Here is a 17,127-nt window from a genome sequence, read left to right as displayed (position 1 = left end):
TCTACAGGAGATTGGCCCATCATTGTATGCCCTTTTCTTAGAGGTGTTTTGAATATGCCTTTGTTCAATATGACCTTGGGCATTTCTTGTGTATGAAAAACTCTCAGTTTTCCTCATTTTGAGGTTTCCCACTAGTAATTCAAAAGTGATTTACCAAGGGAAAAAATGTGTATGTGTGTGTTAGTGCTACAACCAATGCCCTGTATAACTACATCACTGTGAATGGTTATTGAACCCTCACCCACAATTAACATGATAGAAAGTGAACAAGCATGATACCATCATTGCACAATCCTTTCAAAACATTGTGCCATTTAAAGGTCCATGAAGGAAAAAGCAAGATCCACTATGAAGTATAAGTAAGTAAAAACATTGAACAAGAGATTCATGAACCCCAATGGCCATCATTAATGACTTAATATTGTGAAATCCCCACTAATGTCATCAGTCCCCAACAAAATGGGATTGGGCCCTTACCATCACAATATGGGAGGCAACTTCTACCATCTGTATATGTGCATGAGCGCTGGCATGCATGTGTGTGCTTGTGTTTTTGGTTTTGGTCTCTATTTCGGGTTCTCTATATGCAAAATGAGCCGCAAGCTGTACGTGAAACACAAAATTTTCCATCTCCTATATCATAGTTTGGAGGACACTTGTAGTCTTGCTTGAAGAGACTCTAAGACAGCATCCAAGAACTCCTCTGTGCTGAGATACTGGCCTCTTGTCACCCTAAAAACGGCAGTCAATTCCACATGAATGGACCAAAAGATAAAGAGAAAATACATAGAGAAAGCTACTGCAAGAACCTTACTTGGGTCCATGACTGAGTATTGCTAGGTCCTTCGTCATTTTTCCTGATTCAACTGTCTCAACACAAGCAGCCTCCAACTTGAGTGCAAAATCGAGCAGCCTTTCATTATCATCAAGCTTTGCCCTGCACACCCACAGTATCTCAGCTCTGCCTTTTATTGAGGAAGTTGGAAGGTTTCAAATTGAGCCCTCAAGAGACCTCTAATACACATTTTGACGGTGAAGGTTATTGAACAAAAGGTAACCTTTTCAAATCCTCACTGTGCTCAACTGTGCAACAACATAGAGACATTGCCAATGCACTCTTAACTCATTTGTGTATAAAGACATGCAACATAACCATTCTGGCGCATATGCAAAGACATACAAGTTGTTCAGGCTATTTTGTATTCAAGAATGATATTTTTAAGTACCTATGCCCAAGACCACGCGTCCAAGCAAAGATTGATGCGATACTGTTGGTACTGGTTTCCCCTCCCTTTTGATATACGCGAAAATGCCGAGTGACTGTACCATGTGCAGCTTCAGCTTCGATTGTTTTACCATCAGGGCACATCTACAAGTTAATAAGGGCACACAATCACACACGACACGGCCCAGCCCAGATGGTACAACTTGCAACTGAATGATTCAGTTCTTATGTAACAAACTCTCTCTCTCTCTCTCTCTCTCTCTCTCTCTCTCTCTCTCTCTCTCTCTCTCTGAGAATAGCCATTTCATTTTATTTTGTACCCTGACATTGTATCAGATTCATCAGGATTGTACCAGTTTGGTTTCATAGTTCATGTTGGCTTTCATTGACTATTCAGAGAGGGCTTTGGACCGTTGGCTAGAGTCATGAGATATCAAGATCAGAGATGCCTTGGGTTGTTTTTGCTAGGGCTGCGCAGACACAGGGAGAGTCTCTTGAGGAGACCCGGCAGTGGGAGACATTCGCAGAGGGAGATCACTGACCTCTTTAGAGCAGGGACTCAGCAGCCCAATGAGCATGACGCACAGCAGACTTCAGATCCCACTTATACCAGAGGTATATTAGCCACTGGGCTCGGGAGAGCTAGATGCCCACGTCTACGAGGGCGACCAAGACATCCACGGAGGCTCCATCAGAGGATGAGGACTATTCTAGCATGATATGGGAGACGCCCAGTACGACTATTTACAGAGGCCGACATCGACCATGGTCTTCAACGACCGATGCAATACTTTCTTGGACAACGCCCGATGCTGGGCATCCTCGGGCAGTGGCGATGATGATGATAATTTTTACTCTGACGGTTTTAATCTTTTAGTTTTAGTCTTACACTTTACTTCATTTTATTTTTGTACCCAGACATTGGATTAGATCCACAAGGATTGTATCAATTTGGTCTAATAGGTCATTTTGGCCTTTTGAAGATGTTTAATATAACAATTCATTTCATTTCATTTGAATGGCACGAGAAGTTTAGAGCAGCCTCTCTCTCTCTCTCTCTCTCTCTCTCTCTCTCTCTCAAGGGTGGCGAAGGGCGAGGGGCGAAGGGCGAGTGGCGAGCAGGCAGTCCAGGACGAGGGGCCAGGGTGAGCAGTCAGCCCAGGACGAGGACCGCTTGTGGTCGGACTGAGGACGAGGACGAGGACGAGGGGCAAGCAGGCAGTCCAGGACGAGGGGCGAGAGGCGAGCAGTCAGTCCACGACGAGGACCGCTTGTGGTTGGACTGAGGACGAGGACGAGGGGCGAGCAGGCAGCCCAGGACGAGGGACGAGTGGTGAGCAGGCAGCTCAGGACGAGGGGCGCAGCTCAGGACGAGGAGCGAGCAGTCAGCCCAGGACGAGCAGGCATTCTCTCTCTCCTACAACGAGCGAGAAGACAGGAGCCTCTCACGCTGTAGACACAGCAGCGCATCATCCCTTCCCTACAAACACGGTCGCTTCACGTGCTGGTCTCTCTCTCTCTCGGGGCGAAGGACGAGCTGAGCTAAGGACGAAGGGCGAAGTGCGAAGGGCGAGCTGCTAGACCTGGGCTTGGTGACGAGTATGAGGCCAACCAGGGCGAAGGCGAGACCTCTGCTGGTGAGGGCCTTGGCTCAGAGCTTACTTTGTTCTTCTCTCTCTCTCTCTCTCTCGGATGGACCAACCAGCCGAGGATGTTTATGCAAGTGGCTTCACCACCCCACAAAAAATGAAAGCAACATTCAAGCGGAGGAACAGAGATAGTATACTCTCGCCAAGCTCTCTACGGGCAGGGAAAACAGTCAGAGTCCAAGATGATTTAATGATAGAGAGGGTTCAAGTGATGATTAAATCTGAGCTCAGCTTTATGAGAGATGACATCAGGAAAGAGATGTACGCAAACGCAGAGAGTTATAAAAATTCTATGTATGCAGATATGAGGAAAGAATTGGATAATGCGATGCTTCGAAAACATGATGAGATGTATCTATCTGTGAAAGGAGAGATGTAGGCTCTAATGCAGGCATAAGTAAATGTAATGGAATGTATTATGCAGAAAAAGTTGGATGAGGCAATTGTAAGCTTCGCATCTTGGAAAACCAATGTGGAAAAGTGCATGAAGGAAAAAGATGCAGTGATTGAAGAGCTTAAAGGGGAACTTGCAGCTTGCAAAATTATGCCCAAAACAGAGGGGGAAAATCAGCCCTCGATGTTAAAGGAGCTCAAAGATATTAAGGAGCAGGTGAAAACTCTGCGCGAAGGGGAAGAACAAAACTCGAAAGAGGCTTCCTCATGGGCGGAGCGCCTTTGTAAAACACAGGAGAAAGTTGACGAAGCAGAAAAATGGATTGAAGGTGCAAAGAAAGGGAAGGGCCGGATGCTAGAAGCCGCACAGACTTCTACCATCATCAATATGACCATTGAGGAGGAGCAGAAGAGGAGGACTAGAGCCCTCCATGTGCATATTACTGGTATCAAAGACACTGAAAATGTAGAAGACCAAGTGAAGGAACTCTTGCAGCGCATGGGCATCCCGGAACCTATGCACACAGGTGCTTGGAGAGTAGGAAAGAAGGGAGTGGATGGGAAGGGAAACGTCAAAGAGAGAGCACTTATTTTGCGTTTCCCGACTTTGGACACAAGGAAGGAATTCCTGAAGAAGAGACCAGCACTTAAGACAACTGGAATATTTATGGGGGATGACCTTACTTTAGCACAAATAGCACATATGCAAGAGTTGATGCCAGAGATCAAGGCAGCAAGGGAGAAGGGGAAAATTGCCTTTTATAGAGGAGGGAAAGTAGTGGTTTTGGAAAGACGCACAACATGACGGTGCGAGACATATGGGACCACACTCCGGATGGCGGCCTGGAATTGCAATGGATCATATAGGCTGGATGTGGGTGCTTTTGAGGATAGCTTCAGAGATAGAGACATTGTCTTTTACTCAGAGACACATCAGAAATCTGGACAGTTGATGCCAAGTGTGACTGGTTATTTATGGGAAACTGCTTGTCGGCCAGACCCTAGATCCCAGCATGGGAGTCGAGGTTTAGGAGGGGTAGCAGTCTTATTCAAAGAGGAGTTGCAGCCGCTATTACAGATTGTCCGGAGAGATGACCAGGCGAGATACATGTGGGTGAGACTGAGAGTTGAGACAAGCAGATTCTTATACATTGCTATATGTTACTTTCCCCCTAGCACATCAGTCTATACCTCACCTAGAGGGCAATCCCCTTTCTCTATACTTGATGATGACATATGGGAGTTCTCTAGAGATGGAGATATCATTCTCTTGGGAGACTTTAATGCCAGGACGGCCAACTCCCAAACGGTATTTTATGATACCTCGGAGGAGATGCTTAGAGAGATGGATATATCGGGGATGGGGCTTGATAGACACTCACAGGATAGAGAGCACACAGAGTATGGGAGATATCTCATGGAGATGACTACTACGCATGGTTTGGCCATACTTAATGGTCTAGAGTTTTTTCCTTCGTCTGGGGGATTCACATGCTTTCCACACAGACATGGAGCCAGTACAGTGGACTATGTCATGACTTCACCGAGCTTCATCTCTAATATTCAAGATCTCAGTGTGGGTCCTAGGCCTGTTGGAGTAGCAGTGGACCATGCTCTCCTGACTTTTTCAGTCTCTTTCCAGTATAGTGCCTCTCAGACACCACGGAGGATTGCACACACACGGTATACTTTTACACCAGAGACGGACTCAGTTTATGTGGAAGAGATTTACAGACGGATGTGGACAGCCGAGCCTGTATATACCGTGGAGGAGATCCCCACTTTATTGACGGAGATCTTGCATGGGGCAGCAGCAGAGGCATACCCACACACTCAACCAGATCAGAGAAGACGTTCTGGGAACATGCCTCAGAATAGTTGGTATGATGAGGAGTGCAGAGAGATGAGAGTTCAGATTCAAAGCGAGCTTATACTTGGAGTCATTACATATAGACAGTCTCGGATTGCCCTTCGGCGTTTAGTGCGATGGAAGAAGCGGGCCTTCTTAGCCCAGATGGAACATGATTTGTATCAGCTCTTTTTGAGTCGAGATTCAGGTGAGGCCTGGCGTCTCTTCCATGAGCACTCACCTCCTCCAGTGATTACTTCTCTCGAGATTTGGGGTCAGTATGCAGCATCATTATATACAATACCTGGGCAACCACCATTACCAGACCCTCTAGAGCCATGTCCAGCCACTAGTACCTTCTTTACCACTGAGATGGTGAAGGACGCCATTAACAGGATGAGGACTAGGCGAGCATATGATCATGATGGTTTGGTGGCAGAGCACTTGATACATGCTAGAGATTTTCTGTCAGAGGTTCTTGCACGGTTGTTTAACCGTGTCATGTGTGAGGGACTACCCGAGTCTTGGAGGTTATCTACAATTGTACCTCTCTTCAAGGCAGGGAACCCCACGGTGCAAGGGAACTACCGAACTATTATGATAGGGCACACATTGGCACGGTTGTATGCATCCATTCTTGAACAGCAACTGAGTAAATGGGCAGAAAGTGAGGGCATACGAGTAGCAGGACAGGCTGGATTCAGGAGGGGTTTCTCCACTTTGGACCATATTCTTACACTCAGAGCCATTATTGAGGAGGATCGGGCACATGGGAGACGGATGTATTGTTGCTTTGTGGACTTCCGCAAAGCATTTGACACAATGCCGAGGGCAAGATTGATGCACAGGTTACTACAATTGGGAGTACCCGCAGAGATCATATGGGGGATCATGGCTTTATACGGCTCAGTGACTGGCCAGGTATGCACCCTTGAGGGGATTTCTGACATTGTTCATTCCACTATTGGAGTGAAACAGGGGTGTCCTTTGTCCCCTACACTTTTTGGTATGTATGTAGATGAGGTCTCTGACTACATTGACAGAGAGGGTGACAGAGGCGCTCAACTAGTAGGGACATGGATCCCTCTATTATTATATGCTGATGATATTGTGTTAATATCAGAGTCGCAGGCATGCAGAGACAGTTGGATACATTGCACAACTTTGCAGAGGATAGTGGACTGTCTGTGAACCTTGGTAAAACCAAGGTTATGGTGTTTAACACCACATCACAGTGGGTCAAGAGATCGGCACCTACACTCGTATATGGTCAGGACACTGTGGAGTACGCAGATGAATATACATATCTGGGGGTGGTATTCACGGGACCGAGGTTTACTCTGAGGAGAGCAGCAGAGACTAGACTGTCCAAAGCCTATGCGGCCTTGGGAGGGCTAGAGAGGATGTGTTCGCAGGTTCAATTTCAAGAACCACGAACAAAGCTATGGCTCTTTGATACTTTGGTTGCTTCAGCTATGCTTTATGGGGTCCACGTTTGGGGACCATCTGTGAATCATGACAGTTGGAGGAACATGGAAAGACCCTTGGTATTTATGATATCCCGGATGATTAGAGCCAAGGCCTCCGTACCACATGCGATTATTCGAGCGGAGGTAGCCGCCCCTCCTATAGAGATCGAGGCTCTTACCAGATCAGTGTCCTTTATGCACAATCTATGGGATACACATAGAGGCAGATATTCTAGATTGGCTCTTGAGTCCTCTAGACAGTTAGCGATGCAGGGAGACGCATCATGTTGGTATGCGCAAATGACCTCATGGTTTCAGAGGCATGGTCTCAACATGGATAGATTGCCTCCTTTTCAGTATTCCCTGGATGCACCCTCCCTGCCAGTCACTCAGACGGAGATCACTAGACTCATTCGTCAGGATCTTATACAGTTGGACACCAGGAGGACATGGGTAGAGCCGATGCAGGAGTTGGGCACGAAGATGGCTTTCTACAAAGAGCATCTTCTCCAACTTTCGGGAGATGGGTTTGTGACTCGTCCGAGCTACATGGACACTCATTTGTCTCATGGTCTACAATGTGCTATTGGTCAAATTCGCACATCCTCACACCAGCTGGAGATTGAGACGGTAGATTCAGAGGGATACCACCGGAGTCTAGGATATGCCAACTATGCGGTAGAGAGCCAGAGACAGAGCTACACTACATATGCCACTGCACTGTGTATTATGAGATACGAGGGCGCTTCCATTGCTTATTCAGGGAGGGTTTTGGACCCCTGGCTAGAGTCATGAGGTACCAGGATCAGAGATGCCTTGGCTTATATCTACTTGAGTTACACCGACATAGAGATAGTCTATTGATAAGACATGGAGTACGACAGTCACAGAGACAGATCACAGACTTCTTTGGATCGAGGGAGCCAGGAGACCAACCACCAGCACAGGGTGGTACCCGCATTCATACCAGAGGCACCCTCATTGACAGGGCGACTGAGCTAGGGAGATCGAGACAACCACAACCGAGACACAGGAGCACACTCCATCGGCGGAGACTCCAGCAGAGGATCAGAGGCATTCTAGCACGACACCCAGATTGGCATTGAGGGCCTATGCTACATTTTCACATTTCACATTCATTTTCACATTTCACACTTCATTTTCAGTTTTCATTTTTACTTTCAGTACTTTTTGTCCTTGTACTTCAGACATTGTATTAGACTCACCACTTTGTATCTGATGGTCTCATAGGTCATTTTGGCCTTTTAAAGACGTTAATATATCATTTCATTTCATTTCTCTCTCTCTCTCTCTCTCTCTCTCTCTCTCTCTCTCTTCTCTCTCTCTCTCTCTCTCTCTCTCTCTCTCGCCATTTCCCTCTTGAATAACAGGTCTTGAGTTCAACTCTTCTTTAAGGTCTCTTGGGATAGTTTCCTACGACGTTAAAATACTCTTCTTCTCTCTCTCTCTCTCTCTCTCTCTCTCTCTCTCTCTCTCTCTCTCTCTCTCTCTCTCTCTCTCTCTCTCTCATAGTTACATGGGACGGCGGTTCGGGGTCGGGACGGCAAAAGTCAGGAAACGGGGACGGGGGTCGGAACGGCAAAAAAAAAAGAGAGTTTTTTTGGCATTTTTTGACCTACACACATGCCACACACATAGAGCATCACTTTGACCATAAATTTACACTAAATAGACCAAAGAACACGAGTCATATAGGCTGAAATGTGCTAATAAACATCGATGATCGATGGATACAAAATGAGAAGTGCATGCCACAAGGGCTCAAGAGTCAAAAAGCCTAAAGGACTTAGGACAAGCCTGAGGCCTCAAGGATAACAAAAAGTACAAAGGGCTATGTAGTAGGTAGAGTCGTAGACTCAAGAGTCTAGACTCGAGAGTCGAGTGATCAATGATCATCAAACTCAAGAAATGCTCACCTACTGAATCTCCACATCGTCGTCGTAGTCGAGGTCGTCAGTGACGTATGAGGGCTCCAGCTCGGGAGGCTCGCATTGAGGCTCGAAATCCTCCTCTAGCTCCTCCAAAAGAGTATTGGCCATAGATGGATTCTCTTGTGCCATCTCCCACTCAGTGAAAGGATCTGCCTTGTGTGTGACGCTCTTGGCAAGCATGCGCAAGTTAGCGCTCACAAACACCAAATCATTGGCCCTCTGAACCCCAAGGCGATTCCTCTTCTTAGAGGCAATGTGGCTGTACACACTCCATAGTTGCTCCAAGAAACTAGTGGTACATGCTTGGCTAAGGACACGAACAGCCAAGCGCTGCAAATGTGGGCCATCTCCTCCATAGTCCTCCCACCACAAAACCGAGCCAATCTTGTTGCGATCAAGCTGTGCATCTACACATCCATAGGAGCCCTTCTTTTGCCTGTAGTTGAGTAGCTCGTCTCTAATCTTGCGCCTAATGTCGCTGCTAGGCTCAAGGCACTCCAATGCAAGCCGCCATCCTTTGCTCACCTCCTTGTCGGTCTCTTTGCGTCTTCCTTGAAACTCAGGGTCAAGCACATAAGCTGCCGCATGAAGTAAAGAGTAGTATCCATTCCACCTCGACTCACACAAGCCATGAATCTCCGCATACTGAACAGGGTCAGGCACAAGCTTCTCAAGTGCCTCTATCATTCGATCCATGGCTTCGTAGACTTTGCCAATACATGGCTGCAAGCCATCCACCACTCAAAGTAGGTGTAGAATAGGCTTGACCATGGCGTCAAGAGTCTTCACCTCCTCCCACCAAGCGGCGTCGTCGGCCCATTCTCGGCATTTCAATCCTACTGCTGATGTAGACTCCGGCATGGCCTGGAACTCATCACTGAGAAAGAGGCCCCTTAAGGCTCCGCCATATGTAGACAAGCGGCCTAGCATAAGCCAATTGAATGCAAATCTTGTCTCTGAATATTTGAGCAAAGACAAGTGGCTCCTCTTTGAGAATTCATGGCGCACTTTTTGATGGTTGAGCACAAAGGAGACAATTCGAGAGGCGTCACCAATGGTGGGTGAAATCCATGACAAGTTCCCTATGTCCTTGGGAGGTTATTGAGGCAATGCGCCATGCAAAATGTGACATGGATGCTGGGATACATGCCCTCAATGATAGCTCCGGCTGCCCTATTTGATGCCTCTCCATCTGCAACCATACAAAGGACATTCTCCGGGCCGGTGATCTCTATGGTGCTTGTCCACTCCGCAGCAAGCATCTCGGCGGCCTTGCCACTATCGGATGCATCATGTGACTCCACGAAGTACATCTCCCCCCGAGAGTAGGCCACCACCCCGTGGATGGACCGCTTGCGGGTGTCGCTCCATCCATCTACAAGAAGAGAGACGCCATTGGTCTCCCACAAATCCTTTGTTGCTTGGGCCGCTTGCTCCACGGCAAGCTTCTCTTTGTCAAGGAGGGTGGTGCGAAGCCTCTCCGATGAAGGTGGCACATAAGAGGAGCCATATTCCCCTATTTTCGTAACCATGGTTCGAAAGTATGGAGACCTATCCACACAAAATAGAGCATGTTGCGTTAGTATGGAGAGTCGAGAAATTATAACCCATTATGAATACAAAATGGAAGATTGCAATGTGCATATGCCAAGGGAAACTCACCGCGAAGCATGGAAGGCAATGTGGTCGTGGAAGAAGAATCGGGCAACCGACCTATCCACCTCTTCATTCAATTTAGGATTCCAATTTTCGTTGAGAGTGGTTTGGCGATGCGGAAGGGAAGAGGACGGTGTAGATCCATGGCTCTTGAAGGTTCGAGAGATGTCGTCAAGGTTGGCTTCCCTTTGCTCTCGCGGTGTCGCCGTGGCGGAGGGATCAACGGCAACAAAACGGCCCCTCTTGGCCGCTTCCGCAACCTCATACACCGTGAGCTTCTCAAGAAGATCCAACCTCTTCTCGGGAGCTACATGAGGGCAAAACTTCACCTCGTGACCGGGTTCATGAAGAAGATGGGCTCGCACTTTGTTTGAACCACCCGATCTCTTGTATGGACATAGCTTGCACGTCCATGGTCTTGCACCGCCACCTTTGCCACGCGAGCTAAAGTCGACTTCATCCCACCACGACCACGCACGGCGGGCCTCCTTCGAGAAGAAGCGGCTTGAGAAGTGGAGTTGGCTTGAGATGACATGATGGTGGAGAGACTCGAGAGAGTAGAGCTTAGAAGTTAGAAGGGTTAGAGGAGAGCTTGTGTGGAGAGAGAGTAAAGGAGAGCTTCAAAGTGGGTAGACGAGGAAGAGGAGAGCTTCAAAGTTCAAACTTGAGCCTTGAGCTTGAGGGAAATGGAATGAGCTTGAGCCTTGAGCTTGAGGGAAATGGAACGAGCATTGAGCATTGAGACTATGAGTATTAAGAGGCCCAAGGGAGCCTTTTATAGCCTCCCAAGGGCCAAGGCTTAAAAAATATGGCAGTTGGGGCTGCACAGAGCCGTTGCAAACGGTCAAAAACGGCCATTTTTTTGAATCTGTTCCGGTCCGACCCCGGCTGACTCCTGCCGTCCCCGTCCGGTCCGTCCGACCCCGGTCCGTTCCCCCTGCGACCCGCCCGTCCGGCCCGTTTTCCGTCCGTCCCTCGGCGTTCCCAGCCGTTCCCGGCCCGATTACGGCCGTCCCCCGGCCCTAGGGCCCGTCCCCCCCCGTCCCCTGTAACTATGCTCTCTCTCTCTCTTTGCCCACCCATTATACCATTGTATCAGCTTTCTCCCCCCCCCGCCCTCCCTCCCTCTTTTTTAGTTGTACTCAATCATTGTACTAGATTCACCACTTGTAACTTTTTTGGTCTCATAGGTCACTTTGGCCTTCTGTAGACGTTAATGTATCATTTCATTTCTCTCTCTCTCTCTCTCTCTCTCTCTCTCTCTCTCTCTCTCTCTCTGTGTGTGATAGTTTCCTACAACGTTAAAACTCTCTTCTTCTTCTTCTTCTTCTTCTGTCTCTCTCTCTCTCTCTCTCTCTCTCTCCCTCTCCGGGAGAGGGTGGCCTTGTGGGGGGTCGTTAAGACATAGCCTTGCCCCACAACAAGCATCAGCTCCAGCAATGCCACAACGGACTCTTCATTGCACCGTTGCCCTGCAGCCTTGCCGCTTGAGAAGGCTAACGCTGCTTCATTGCCCGGCTGCCCTGCAACCCCGCCACTCAAGATGGGTGCCCACGTAGCTGTGGGTTTTTACTGGTAGCATGGGTGCCCGCACGAGTAGAATCTCTGCAGACTCCTCAAGTTTACAACCTTAAGCCAACAAGTAAGGGTGCTTTCCCACCCTTCAAGAGGATGATGTCTACACCAATATCCCGCACCCGCAAGTCTTTTCTTGCGGTGGCAGCTGAGCCAAAGGACCCTGCCGCCCATCAAGATGCGAGGATTGCAGCCCTAGAGGCCCGGATTCAAGACCTCATCGAGGAGAACACTCCACTCAAGCAACCCTTGTGCAAGCTTGAGGAAGCGAAAGAAGAAGAGAGCCAGGCCCTACTTGCGAAAGCAAACTTGGTCGAAGACTCGCTCACTGAAACAGTCAAAGCAGCCCAAAAAGAAGTCCACAGCAACACATAAAAAGATTGACAACAAAATTCGGGCAGCATTACAAGAAAACCAGCTACAGGAATACCGTGGCCTCAAGGTCAGGATTGGGGAGCTCGACTCACCATGGTGCACAGATGAGGACACTCTTGAAGAAGCAATCTCCAAGCTCAATGATATACTCCAACCAGGGAATATCAAGCCAGAGAACCTCTCTCGGATCAATGACACGCATAGAAAGGTACCACCCGAGCATTGTATCCTCACTCTCAAGGACAAGGAAGAGCGGTGGAAGCTACTATGCAAGTCTCGTCTCCTCAACGGAAAAAAGTTTTGGATTGCCAAAGAATTGACTCCAAATCAACTCAAGGCCAAAGCAAGTGAGCTCAAGAAGAGTCACGAAGCCTGCAAACAAGGTAAATGGGCAGTCTACTGAGGTGGTAAAGCCGTCATCCGAGAGTTCCGAACTCCCAAACTGGCTCCCCCTCCACCCGACCCCCCTTAGATTTTGTCCCTTTTCTCTTCCATTACCTTCTTGATAGACCCTCAGTCCTTAACTCATATGTACCTATGCTTATTCCTAAAGCAACCGTTGTAATGTTTTGTCTTCGGTCCCATGGGTCATATCTGATCCCCATGGATGATAAGTCAATCTCTCTCTCTCTCTCTCTCTCTCTCTCTCTCTCTCTCTCTCTCTCTACACACACACACACACTAATCTATCTGTGTGTGTGTGTGTGTGTGTGTGTGTGTGTGTGTGTGTGTGTGTGTGTGTGTCTTTATTTGCATGTAAGCATGTACATACATGTGCGTGCACACAAATTCCTATGCTTATGTATGCATGAATGAGTGAGTGGTATGTTGAGAGCTAGTTTAGTGAGGCCTTAGGAAAGTTGTTTTGATCAGAGAGATGTGCATCTTGGCACTTTCCCTTGACTTTTGTGGTGAATGACGATTGGGTCCCTCCTACCTCTTTAACGGTATGGCTGTGCCATAGGTCTGCATATTTTTTTGGGGTATATACACATTAGGAAATGCTAGAGTGGATGCGGAAGATTTTGGAGGCATAGTCTAGGGGTCACAGTCCTTTGGCTTTTGTGAGCTGCTACAGGAGGCCTTTACAGAGGATACTATATATCAGTCACATAGCTGGCTCTGGACATCGCCTTGGTTTTCGCTACATCGCCCCAGCGGACAGAGCTTTTGGCAGATTTGTGAAGGCTTATCAGCCAGAGAGCTTCATTATTACTTCTTGATTAGAGTATCTTTATCCATCGATGTATCATGTGGTTCGTTTGCGATTTTTCCCCATGATCTTATTGTATAGCTTTCTGGGTTTTTCCCATATCTCTTGTATATGGACCTATGGTCAATTTTATGTAATGCAAAGTCACAAGCCCCACTTTTTGCGCACACACACACAGAGAGAGAGAGAGAGAGAGAGAGAGAGAGAGAGAGAGAGAGAGAGAGAGTACTAGGACAGATGTCATTAAACCCAACGATCCAAACCCTGAAAAACAAACAAGCACAAAATAAGTTCCATCCGAATTTGTAGCTCGAATTTGAGAATCAAATCTTACAAATAGATACAACCTTGTGCCAAAAAGTCACTCTGAACGTCACCATCATAGTTTTTACAGGCCCAAACATAACCTCCTTCGCTCTTTACAGCATAAGCAACCATATCATCAATGAGTCTATGCTCATACCTGTAGCAATTCAGTAGAAAATATAATGCTGATGTTAATTATTAGATAAACCATTCAAATCAGAATCAAGATCTGAAAGCACCATATGCCAGCTTCTTCAAATTTGGATTTCCACTCTGATTCATAGACTTCTTGAAATATGTCCTTGAATCTGTAGCAAAAGTAATACAGAGCAGTTAAATACTTTCTTTTGGCATGACGAGCAAAAACTGAGAACTTGAAAGCTAGTGGGAAAAGAAGTTGCAATAGAAAAAATGAATCATGCCTTCCATCATATTTTTTCAGGATGGTATTCTTTGTGCTCAAATAAAGAGGCCATTTCTTTTGACACGCCATTGACATTGAGGATTGAGCGAAAGCTCTGATTGACTGCAAAGAATCATCACTACTTAGAAAATCTCTCTCTCTCTCTCTCTCTCTCTCTCTCTCTCTCTCTCTCTCTCCCCCCCCCCCCCCCCCCCCCCTGCCCCGGAAGCATTTCAGAAAGAGAATTGCAGAGACTGTGTCTAGTGTGGAATAGACATGTACACTTGAAGTGGGAACACCTAAGCGCAAGAAACATGTATGCATAATGTGGAAACACCCATATCCATGGTATGCACAGATGTCATCATGGTTCCAGATACATGGCTTCAACATGGACAAATTAGCTCCCTTCCAGTACTCCCTTGAAAGTTGATGCACCATCGTTGTCTCTTCCACGGGTGGAGATTACATCATTCACCAAAACCTCACCCAGCTGGACACCAGGAGGACATGGATAGAGCCGATGCAGGAGTTGGGCACGAAGATGGCTTTCTATAGAGAGCATCTTCTCCAACTCACACAGGATGGGTTTGTGATTCGACCCAACTATATAGATACACATCTCTCTCATGGGTTACGGTGTGCCATTGGTTAGATACGGACATCCTTACACCAGCTTGAGATCGAGACTGGTAGGTTCAAAGGGATACCCCAGCAGCCAGCAGAATATGCTGAAATGGAGATGCATCATATATGTCAGTGCACAATGTATTACAAGATACGAGGCCGCTTCCACTGTCTATTCAGAGAAGGCTTCGGACCTTTCTCCAGAGTCATGAGCTATCAGGACCAGAGATGTCTTAGCCTATATCTACTTGAGTTACAGAGACACAGAGACAGTTTACTGAAGAGATTTGCAGAGAGAGAATCCCAAAGACAGATTACTGATTTCTTCACACCAGGCACCGGACAGATAGAGGAGCAGCCACCACTGCAAAGCTCAGCTCATACTCACACCCGCGGTAGCCTTATTGACTGAGCATTGGAGCTACGGAGATCGAGACGCCTAGGACTGAGGAGAGGAGTTTCACAGCATCGACAGAGACTACAGCAGAGGATTCGAGCAATACTGGCTCGACATCCAGAGTGCAGATGAGGATGGATTCACCACCCACTATATCACCCTCTCATTTTGGGCACCCATATTTACCCCACATAGTTCCAGCTAGCACTTTGAGATTCATAGTATCTCTTCTATGTACCTCTCTTTTGTACCTAGACATGGTATCAGATTTTCACCAGTTTGTAACGGATTGGTCTCATAGGTCATTTATGATTTTGGCCTTTTGAAGACGTTAATATATCACTTCATTTCATTTCCTCGTCGGCTAGATCTTTAAGGTCTCTTGGGATAGTTTCCTACGACGTTAAAACTCTCTTCTTCTTGGGTGTGTGCGTGTGTGCTAATAAAAAGAGGAAAATGGTATAACCTTTCTATCACCCAAGTGTGGTAGATTGGTTATGCCATTTCCCTCTTGAATAACAGGCCTTGAGTTCAACTCCTCGTCGGCTAGATATTTAAGGTCTCTTGGGATAGTTTCCTACGACGTTAAAACTCTCGTCTTCTTCTTCTTCTTCTCTTCTCTCTCTCTCTCTCTCTCTCTCTCTCTCTCTCTCTCTCTCTCTCTCTCTCTCTCTACTACCAGCCCCCCCCTTCGTGCCACCCGCCAACCCTTCGCGCTTATTCTACCCCCCCCCCCCTCGTTTGAGCTCCACGCCATGGTCTCACTCCATTGGGTTGCCCATTTACATGGTCTCCCTCCATTGGGCTACCCATTGACATATACCCCACAGTTCTAGCTAGCACTTTAAAATTCATAGTATCTCTTCTATGTACTTCTCCTTTGTACCCAGACATGGTATCAGATTCACCGGTTTGTAACGGATTGGTCTCATAGGTCATTTATGATTTTGGCCTTTTAAAGACGTTAATATATCACTTCATTTCATTTCATCATCATCTCTCTCTCTCTCTCTCTCTCTCTCTCCTACTGCTGCCAGCCCCCCCCCCCCCCCCCCCCCTTTGCGCCACCCCCGCCAGCCCCTCACGCTTATTCCAACCCCCCCCCCCCCCCCCCCCCCCCCCTTTGAGCTGCCTCCCGCTTCCACGCCATGGTCTCTCTCCATTGGGCTACCCATTGACACCTTTCACATGGACTCCCCAGTGGCTAAAGCCCGCCTCCCTCTCAACAGAAGTTCTCGATCACCAACAAGCGAATATCAACACTTGAGGCTGAAGTGAAGGAGTGGAAGAAAGAGATGGATGCAACCTTTCTTCGAAAGATGGAGGAATGTAAAGAGGAGAAGAGGAACCTATGTGAAAGATTTCTTGCGTCGAAGAGCAAGTGGCTTCACAAGAAACCACAATCCAAACTCTCCAAGGTGAACTTCTTGCAGCAAAAAGTGGGCGGCTCGAAGAAGGCGAAATTTAGCCATCCATGATGGAAGAATTGAATACCATGAGAGAAGAAATACGGGTTATCAAGGAAGATGAGGAGCAGAAGTCATCGTCTGCGGTCATCTCCGCAACACAAAAGAAAGTAGAGGAGGCCAAAAAATGGATTGAGGTCGCCAAGAAAGGGAAAGGTAAGGAAGCTCCTTGTACACCCACTCTTATTAACATGACCCTTGAAGAGGAACAAAGGAGGATGCGGGCTCTACATGTGAGGGTAACCGGCCTAAAGGACATAAACAATGTGGAAAAAGACGTCACAAGCCTCACGTCCATAATTTAATGGGGGTGGACTAGCCTTCACACAGAAAGGCATGGAGGGTGGGCAAGAAGAGTGATGGCCCGGGAGAATCTTCAAAAGGGAGAGCTCTCATACTACGCTTCCCCTCCTTGGAAGAGAAGAAGGAATTCTTGAAAAAGATGCTTACTCCCAAGAAGACACGTATTTTCCTCGGTGATGATCTCACTCTCTCACAGCTTGCGCATATGAGAGAGGTAATGCCAGAGATTGCGGCGGCAAGGAAGAAGGGAACGATGGCCTTTTACAGAG

At 47.5% G+C, this 17,127-nt stretch overlaps 1 protein-coding gene and 1 pseudogene across 2 annotated transcripts in view; one reads left to right on the top strand and one right to left on the bottom strand.

Annotated features, from left to right (window-relative positions):
- Positions 1 to 321: 321 nt before the first annotated feature.
- LOC147453124 (isocitrate dehydrogenase [NADP]-like) overlaps positions 322 to 17,127 on the bottom strand; it is a 96,056-nt gene continuing 79,250 nt past the window's right edge. The window contains exons 9-15 of one of the 2 annotated variants that reach the window (XM_086518607.1): positions 14,085 to 14,188; positions 13,902 to 13,970; positions 13,704 to 13,819; positions 13,586 to 13,620; positions 1,227 to 1,320; positions 815 to 937; positions 322 to 732 (exon numbers count right to left, since the gene is read on the bottom strand). In XM_086518607.1, coding sequence (XP_086374733.1) covers positions 849 to 937; positions 1,227 to 1,320; positions 13,586 to 13,620; positions 13,704 to 13,819; positions 13,902 to 13,970; positions 14,085 to 14,188 — 507 coding nt within the window. In that variant the 3' untranslated portion in view covers positions 322 to 732; positions 815 to 848. Of the gene's footprint in view, positions 733 to 814; positions 938 to 1,226; positions 1,370 to 13,585; positions 13,621 to 13,703; positions 13,820 to 13,901; positions 13,971 to 14,084; positions 14,189 to 17,127 lie in introns of both variants that reach the window. The other variant, XM_086518606.1, reaches the window with a different exon arrangement.
- LOC147453126 (uncharacterized) lies at positions 4,103 to 15,356 on the top strand (annotated as a pseudogene).

This window comes from Adiantum capillus-veneris, chromosome 8 (assembly GCF_014529385.1).
Source record: "Adiantum capillus-veneris isolate H3 chromosome 8, ASM1452938v2, whole genome shotgun sequence".
Taxonomy (NCBI): Eukaryota; Viridiplantae; Streptophyta; class Polypodiopsida; order Polypodiales; family Pteridaceae; genus Adiantum; species Adiantum capillus-veneris.
Note: the sequence above shows the minus strand (reverse complement) of the source record. Positions and strands in the feature narration are given on the sequence as shown.